Raw genomic sequence first — 9,558 nt, 5'->3', positions numbered from 1 at the left:
ATAAACTCCCAATTCACTATGGACATTTAATAAATAAAAAATTTAAATTTACCGGGCATAGAAAGGACATGTTTATTTTCTCACTGGCTATATATAGCGCATGTCTTATTGGTTTGGCTTTTTGTGCGCGGGCCAATACCAAACCAGATTCCTCGTGCGGCCGGCCATATTGCGTTTAATGAGTGCGTGAACGACAAGAGGCTGAAGTAGCCCTAAAATAAATCTTCCAACATCTTAAAGTTGTGAAGATTTTTATAAATTTTATCCATTATGGAGAACTCCTACGGGATCGGTGTGGCCAATAGGTACGCACTTTTTTTAGACGACGAGTCGGATCCGTTGGAAACTTTGGTCCAAAAGGAGCAAGAGAAGGAACTGAAGAAGAAAAGTAAAGTAGCTGAAAAGGAAAATAAGACGAAACCAGAACCTGCCAAGGGAAAATCCGCACCGACAATACCGAAAAAAACAATTAAGGATACTACGAGTCACAAAGCTCAGGAAAATAAACGAGAAGGTAAGTGTCTCGTATAGACGGCCATAGCACTTTTATTAGTGCACATGTGATTAAAAGCCGATTTGTTACAGTTCGTGTATTTATAAGTGTATGTGTGCGCTAAATTTTAGATTTCAAGCCCAACCAAAGGGCAAATACCGAGGGAAAAATCGAACAACGGCCATTTACAAAATTTAATAGTACCGAAAATCGAGAGGAGAGAAATAATAGAAGAAACCGCGAAGATAGACCGTTTAATGGACCTTCCGAAAACCGGTAAGTCGGTATTACACATGTCTAGTTACCATTCAAGTGTGGAAAATGAGGTGTCTCTAGTTTATTAGCCAAATTTGTATTTTTTAAAGTGCTTCGTTTTCATTTCTACTTGTTTCAGCTATCAGTCAATTATATAAGTTAAAATATTTATAAATACAAAAAATCTAAGGTTAAAAACCAAACCAAACATCAACTTTATTTATTAATGATATAGTAATTTATTTTGTACTTTTGTTTTGGAGTGAAAGTTAAAATAAGTGTTAATATTTTTGTAGTGATCGTGAAAACCGGCCTAGACGTGAAAATACAGACTTTGATAATCGTACTCGTGGTGAACGTGGGGAAAGGAAAGAAGGACGCCCTGTAGGCAATCGCACTGGACCGCCGCGACCTGGTGGGGGCCCTAAAAAACCATTTGAGGACAGAAGAGGCAAGCGTGAATTTGACAGACAATCTGGATCTGATAAAACGTAAGTTTTCTCATGTTTTACCAGCATTAGAAAAGGGAATACAGTCACAAATATTCTCTTTTATTTTGCCTGGATTCCCAATTCGAATGAATTAGTAGTTAAGTTTGAATGATGTTGGTGATGATACGTTAATTAATGCAGCCATGGTTACAGAGGAGTTAAGCCAGTAGAGAAGCGGGATGGTGCTGGTGCTCATAACTGGGGATCTACCAAAGATATTATTGAGTAAGTAGATCTACACTACATTATTGAGATGGTTTACCAATAATTCTTGCAATTGTTCTTAGTGCTGAAGCCGATAGATCTAATACTGAAACTGATCAGAGTTGGGGAGAATCTGAAAAACCTGAAGTTACTAATGACACAGAAAAAAAGTAATTATTTTAAATGCATAATTGGAACCCTGCATAATTTTTCTTGTTATTTTCATGAAGAGAAGAACCTGAGGTTGAACAACCACCGACAGAGGAAGAACCAAAAGAATTGACTCTGGATGAATGGAAGGCTCAGCGCGCTGGTCGTGTGAAGCCCGTTTTTAATATCAGAAAAGCCGGTGAAGGAGAGGACCCCAGCCAATGGAAAAAGATGTTCGAACTGAAAAAGAAGGAAAAGGACGATCAAGAATCTGATGACGAGGAATATGACGCTTTAGAGTATCCACAAAGGGTTGGCCGACAGAAACACATATTGGACATTGATATTCAATTTTACGACAATAAACGTGCTGGCGGCGGTAGGGGCAGAGGCCAAGGAAGAGGCGGCAGAGGGGGACGTGGTATCCGTGGCCCCCCTCGTGAAGGGGAGAAGAGATTCCGCGATGAACAGGTATGTTTCTCTGTTTTTTACAACTTCTACAAACTATTTTGTATTAAAAGAGTGAAATTAATTTATACTTGGCCACTCTCCATGCAAGTGGAAAAAGTGTACTAAGGTATACTTTATATTCCAACTTTTTAAAACATATGTTTATTTTTTATCCTGTCCTAAAGGGTATGTAGAATGAGTACGAGGGGGGGTTAATCACTGCGACCTTACAGATCGATTGTGTCCTAAAGGGTATAGACTCCAATTTGTTTAAAGTTTTAAACTTCAATTACATTAAACTTAAAATTTGTTACAGGTTGAAGATAAAAATGTTCCGAGAGCCCCAAAAGTCGACGACGAGAGAGATTTCCCATCTCTTGGTTAAGATACCGTAAATCAGTTACTGATGATGGTGTCACCTCCATCACATAGTCATCTGAGTAACCAAGAAAAAAATTAGACATTTTAATAAAATCAATTAAAACTCCTTTTGTTACTATTTCGGTACTAAATTTAGAGTTAACTGGTGAATTTTTATTTTTTACTTTGTTTTTCTCTTTACCGTTTCAAATTGTACACTTCCAAATTATTTTGTGTGTTCGAATCAATTATAAGCATCCTCGCTTAAATTTAGTGATTTATTGTTATTAGAATATTTAATACTGGAGTGTACGGTTATAAAGTTGATACAAATATATCACGATTTGTATATAAGGATTATATAAGGAAGGTTTTTGTATATTGTGCCAAAATCTGCACATATTTTTGATTAACCTTCTGCCTAATAACATGACTTGTTTGTAAATGTTTGAGAAGATTTTTCATAAATTTATTAAACGAGTTTCTCTATTTAACTTTGTTTTTATAAGGCTAACATCTATAAAAAAGGAGCTTTTTATTGGGTTGCATAAGTATAAACAAAAATACTTTAAACAGCCCCATTTTATCAGGTTTGAGAGTATCTTTAATTTTGATACAAGATATTTGAACCTTCCCAAGTTTTTTTTTCAATGACTAGATTTAATGGAGAAATTTAGTCATTATAAAACTTTCATAATTTCATTCATGATTTCAGTGTAGACTGTAAACCTTATCCTAAATGGTTACTAGTCAGTTTAATGCTGTATTGTTGAGAGTTTTATACTTGGCTGCTCATGAATAGTGTCATTTTAGTTTTTTTTTGCATTTCACAAAACAATTGTTAATCATTCTCATGCAGTTTATATATTTTTAATAAAATTACAATGTTTTATATTAGCTATTGCTTTTAATATAATTTATTTAAAAAAAAATTATACTCTTAGGATGCCTCTAAAACATTCTTTGTTGCTCTTATTTTGATCTAGTAAATTGCTAATATATCCTTGTCATATTTTCATGATTATTTTACATTGTTTATCAATATCATTTGAGCCAAAGATAAACAAAGGTTTTAAGAAAATGTTTTTGTTTAACCAGACTTCAGGTTAGCATTACCATTTTATTCTAAAAATATTTTAATAAAATTTCTAAAGACGATATTGGTTTAAATTTATTTTCCTGCTATATATGCCTTAAAGAATTACATTCGTGTTATTTCAAAATAAGAGTTAACAAAAACGTAGCAACTTGTATATTTATAACGTTTATATTTGGTGAGGTACAAAAAATATCCCGATCCTACATCCTAAGTTATAAAGGAAGTTTCTAACTTTAGTACAATGTAGTGACGAGACAATTTATTTTTGTGAATTATATAAATTATAATCAAATTGAACAAGTTAAAATACTTTTATACTTAAAACAGAGTATTTTAACTATGGCTAAAAATTGGGTGTAATTTGAGTCGTTGCCATTTTATTGGTTCTTTGATAAAACGTCAAAATATCTGATAAAAATAAAAATGTGTAAAATAACTGTGTTGTATAAAGTTATCTTTCTATAGACTTCCTACTGATTGGATTAGTAAAAATAATTATCACTCTAAAAAAATATCCTATTAAATTGTTGCAGGTTTGTGTATAAAATAAGTGTTTCGAGTTCCACTCTACAGTGTTACTATTAAAACGAAAATTACCTTTTCACTATGCTACACATTATCAAATAGAGTTAAATTTCGTTGGATGTCTTCCTCAGAAATAATTATCATCTAATAGAAAGTGTTTTATTAGCTGTAGTTGATGGATTCGGATTTGTATATACAAAATAAATTTTCTACATAGGTGGAGTACAGGAGACATTTTTATTGAATAAATTAATTTGTGAAAAATTTAATCCTAAATATCACTAATATTTTCATGCATTGATATTTATGCTTTAACTATCCGATTCAAAAACCCAGAAATGTTAAAATTCGAAGTGACGTTATGCTTTTACTTTTGTTATAGGCATAACTCTTGTGCCAAAACATCACTAGCTTTATAAATTTAAGGCAATGTTAATATGTAATTTTATAATTGTGTATGTGCATAAGGTATTTTCTTTCAGCAAAAATAATAAAAATAATGCACGTTTAAATTATAATAATCAACTTTTTCAAAACAATCAGATTTGTAATTATGGCAAATAAACTGGGTTTTAATATTTTTAGTTTGTATTATTTTTTAAAACTAAATTATTGCAATTTTTTTTGTGAAAAAAAAAATATAATTCGATGAGCAAAGTAAATAGATCTATTTTCTTTGCTGAAAAAAAGACAGGGATAGGGAGTTAAGGTATATTAGAATAAATAAGAAATCCTTTATTGACTGAATATATTACGATGAGCCAAAACATAAATAAATGTGAAAATGCCGTTTATATCTAAGATAATGAATTTATGAAGATTAGCTGAAACCATTTAGGACTTAACAGTAAAAACGAAATTAAAATCTGCCATAAGCTAACTATTAAAAATCTCTATGTACATAATACAGTAAATATTAACAAATAAAATAGCAGTTTTAACGAAAAAATTTATTATAATTATAATTAATACATTTGAAATAATATAAAAATTAACACTATCAAGCGATGAAATGGTAATTAAAAATCTATGTATATGTTTTTTTATTAATATAAAAAAAACAAGAAAAAAATACAATGTCGACATGCCGAATGTGACAAGTACAAACTCTCACGAAACAACTGAATCCTTAGCACCTTAAAATATCCTCACGATCTATAAAAAATGAAATAGTCCTAAAAAGCTTTAGTTGTGTGCTGGTAAAAAAAAATCGAATCAATATGAAACAGTCATCATTTTCACTCGTACGATTTCCTAAAAAAATTGAAGCATCCTTTCCAAGGACGCGTAAAATCTAAATGTATCCAACTCAAACTACTAGTTACAAAAATAGTTGTATAAAGGTCACACATTTTACAATTAAAAAATAGTAAAGTTTAATCTCTGACGCCGGGATGGTCGAGAACGAAACAAAATATAAATTAAAGGCTGACACAAAATATAACTTAACATCGTAAAAATCGATAATTACAGCCCCCACGCTCCACAATTCATTATATATATATTTATAATATTTATACTACTTTACAATAACACATTCGTTCTTTTATTTAGTTTTTTTTACATTTCGTCTTGCAGCTTCATCTTTTTTAAAGCAGACGTTTGGGAATCGGGTAATCGTTTTGTGGTTTTATTTTGTACACCTGTATCTAAAATTTAAAATATTATCAGTAACAGACGTTAAAAACATAAAACTAAACGAATTTAAAGCTACGAATCCGATATTGATTATTCAGAAGCAAATGAACAGATTTACTGCTGCGCATACTCATAATGTTTGGCAGATATAATTTATATAGAACTATTCTGAAATTAGAATGTTAATTAAAGCTCCGCGCGCACTGAATAGGTATCGGCGAGAGCGAGCGGTGCGAGAGGCGCGAGCGGCACGACCGGTCGGAAAGTCGATTGTAGCCACGCACTGGAGTCGCACGATCGACGGTCGAGAGTACGTCACCAGCATAAATTTGAGCATAGACGAGGAGAAGTTTCTTCAAATTTAGTCAAATTCTGGCTCTTTCTTATTTCATTGCGCTTGACACTTGACAGCTGGAACAAATTACCGATTGTAATAAGTTATACAAAGTTTCACTACACACAACCAACATTAAAAATCGCTAAAATGTCGTATGACCAGCTAATGATTCATTCGTTATGTCTAAAAAGTTGGCGTCTAAGGTCACAAATTCTGCTCCAGCCTGTATATGGGCGTTACATGTCTTTGTATTCTTTAGTCATAGATATTCATCCATCTTCTTCTTCTTTTTTGTTTCGTTCTTACTTACTCAATGATCATTACTTTTTAAAAATTTTCGGCCATAATTTCGGGGGGGGTTTGAACCCCCAAAACACCCCCCCAGATACGGCCCTGCCTGTACAGATCTGATGCCATACATAATCAATTTCACGAAATGACATCCAGACTTTCCAAGCTGTCTTTTTGCCAATGCCACAAAATGTGGAAACTGTGTCGCAACCTGTAACAGAATGAAAAGGCAACAAATTATTGCAAATTTCCTGTGAGAGTTTGGCACAAATCTCATGAATTGGAATGCATTTTCTGTTTTTGCCAGTACCATACTCAATCCATAGTTCATCAATATCTTTTATTTTTGAGAACAGTGATATTGAGATAACCACCACTTCTGAGTCTACAGTTCGTATTAAGATGCGAATATGTCCATTTTCAAATGCATGCTTAACATGGAGAAGCATGCGGCCATCTGCTTCTTCGTATGAGGCTGGAGAAATGCTTGATATACCCATATTTGTTGACGCGAGAACTCGATATTCATAAGTACATAGAACATGTTTCCCTGGATACTCCTCCCTCACCATTTTCTTCGCTAGCAACTGGAACAATTGTGTCTTGTTTTCGTTAACACATAAGAATTGCTTAATTTTTTTTGGAATTTTAGTTGAGTCTGAGACTTTAAATGCTTAAAAAATATGTTGGAAAAGTTGAGTTATAACGGGAAATCTAGAAACGTGTTTCAAAATTTTGGCGGCCATTTTGATTACGTCATCAAGATCGCTAGAGGGCCAGAAAAACACATTCATTTCGCAACTTGTTACAAAAATAGCTATTTTGGTACACTATAATATACAGCTTGCATAATTTATTACTATCTGGTACACTCGTTATTAATTATCTAAAAACATATTTCTTTTTTAGGTTACAGTAAAGAAGGAGTAAAAAATAAGGTAAAAAACAAGACAATTTATCATTTTCACGCCTGAAATGGTGAAACCTTTCTGATCGATATCAACTTTTGAAATTGAACCCCGGAGAATATTAGCAAAGTTGAAACAAAAAATAATAATTCTCCCTGAACGTTCATAATTCTGTCAAGCACGAAACATATTACAATCCCTTCTTGATAATAAATCATTCTAAATTCTAAATAAATTAGTATGCCTCTAGCGGCAAGTCACATCTAACCTTAGGAACACTGTCGGCTTTGCGGACAACAATACGGAAACTATGTCTCAAAGTTTGTGTTGTTAGACTTAATACAAGACCTACTGTATTTTGTCTTTATTACTTTAGATTAAAAAATAGCTTAAAACATCTAGAATCTACCATATCTGTAAGAATCAAAAAGGAATACGAAAAATTCAAATAAATTATTAATAATAAATTTAACATTAAATTATAAAATTACACATTTCTCAATGAATTGAAAGAGAAAAAGGTTCGTCGGTAGTTAAAAGCATACACGGAAAAAAAGCTAAACTGGCTTAAAGATTATTAATCTTGAACCAACGATATGCTAGTTTCCAAATTCCGCAAATCTAGTTATACTTCTTTTCAAGAAAACCTTATCCTTAGAAGCTAAGAAAATGTATCTTTTATTTAAGATTTACCTAGTATTGAAATTAAGATTATAACTACACTCCAGACAATTCGCGATAAAATCTTGTTTCTAGTACTACTTATACTTATTTGTAAATTAGCAAATTATTGCATAAAGTATAGGAATTCTTTGTGTACATGCAATAATTATTTTATTCAAGTGTAATATCACCTACTATAAAATAAAGCCTCTTCTTACTTTTAGGTTAGTTACTAGACGCGCCGACTAGGTAGTTTATAAAATTATAAAGTTTTTTTGTTATCGTTTGTGCTTGTGATATGTAAAAATGGAGAACCTTCTTCAGGCATGGGAGATGACGATTTAATCCCAAAATTTCAAGGTAAGTTTAGCAATAATCCTACATTATTTGATGACATTGGTTGGAGATTAGGGGGACTCCATTTTAATATGCATTATTTCTTATACACTGGTGGTACGCGTTTCGAATGATTCATTTATGTTTTAACAATTTTTATTACTGTCTCTCGTTTTTAATTAGCGATGCCGCTGTCCAATATCTACCTATATTGGAAAATTACACAGTTTTATTGTATTTTCTTATTACGAAAAGCATATAATTTGGTAGGTGATGTTTGGCTAATCTAATTTAAAATGTATTAACCATATTCGGGGTTATTCTGGTGATATTTCAAAATTCCATACCTATTGTAAATGGAAATTAAGGAAAGATTTTACCAAAACAAGAGTTTCTAACAAGATCGAACCCGAACCTCCGAAAGCATAGGGAACACGTTACCGAATTTTGTGAGAACTATATAGTTTTTCGATCCCGGTTAATATTCGTCCTAAGAAAAACTAGTTTATTCTAAAAACGGGTTTGCTCGGTAATATACATGAATATAATAGAGTTGGGACATGCTAAAAATTATAATTTCCATTTCCAATAGGAATGGAATATTGAAATATTACCAAAATAACCCCGAATATGGTTAATACTTTTTAAATTAGATTAGCCAAACATCACCTACCAAATTATATGCTTTTCGTAATAAGAAAATACAATAAAACTGCGTAATTTCCCAATATAGGTAGATATTGAACAGCGGCATCGCTAATTGAAAACGAGAAACGATAATAAAAATTGTTAAAACATATTGAATCATTCCAAACGTGCGTACATACCTAGTTTACCACCAATGTATAAGAAATAATGCTTATTAAAATAGAGTCCCCTAACCTCAAACCAATGTCATCAACAATGTAGGGATTATTGCTAAAATTACCTTGAAATTTTGGGATCAAATCAAATCATCTCCCATGACCTGAAGAAGGATCTCCGACACAACATATCACAAGCACAAACGATAACAAAAACTTTATATACTCATACCCGGCGCGTCTCAAGTGTCGCAGAGGAGAAACAGAAACCAAATGAAGATAGGAATCAGGAATGCACTGTTGCGTTATTGCTGTTTGGGATGGTCACTTAATATAAGAATAGTAACTCTTGGAAATGGGGTGTTATTCTCGCGCCGAGAATAATATACTTATTTAAAGTCTTAATACACCGATTTCAAGTAAAAGTTTTAAAAAAGTTAAGAATACTACTTATTATTATATAAAAGCATTTAAACTTCATTTAATAATAGTTTCTTCGTTGCTAAAGGATTTATTCACTTGATAGTAATATAAGTTTATCTTAAATATAAGTCA

General features: G+C 32.1%; 1 protein-coding gene across 2 annotated transcripts; it reads left to right on the top strand.

Moving 5' to 3' along the window:
* Positions 1-104: 104 nt before the first annotated feature.
* LOC115876593 (plasminogen activator inhibitor 1 RNA-binding protein-like) lies at positions 105-3,300 on the top strand. Of its 2 annotated transcripts, none has more exons than XM_030892414.1 (7): positions 105-514; positions 625-769; positions 1,045-1,239; positions 1,393-1,464; positions 1,527-1,613; positions 1,674-2,064; positions 2,360-3,300. In XM_030892414.1, the coding sequence occupies exons 1-7, from the start codon at positions 271-273 to the stop codon at positions 2,426-2,428; spliced, it is 1,203 nt and encodes a 400-aa protein (XP_030748274.1). In that variant the 5' UTR covers positions 105-270; the 3' UTR covers positions 2,429-3,300. The 2 variants fall into 2 exon arrangements, with proteins under 2 accessions (XP_030748274.1, XP_030748273.1); XM_030892413.1 differs by having other exon boundaries at positions 1,381-1,464.
* The last annotated feature ends 6,258 nt before the right edge of the window (positions 3,301-9,558 follow it).

The sequence above is a fragment of the Sitophilus oryzae genome, unplaced genomic scaffold (genome assembly GCF_002938485.1).
Source record: "Sitophilus oryzae breed Bouriz unplaced genomic scaffold, Soryzae_2.0 scaffold_1440_pilon_pilon, whole genome shotgun sequence".
Taxonomy (NCBI): Eukaryota; Metazoa; Arthropoda; class Insecta; order Coleoptera; family Curculionidae; genus Sitophilus; species Sitophilus oryzae.
Note: the sequence above shows the minus strand (reverse complement) of the source record. Positions and strands in the feature narration are given on the sequence as shown.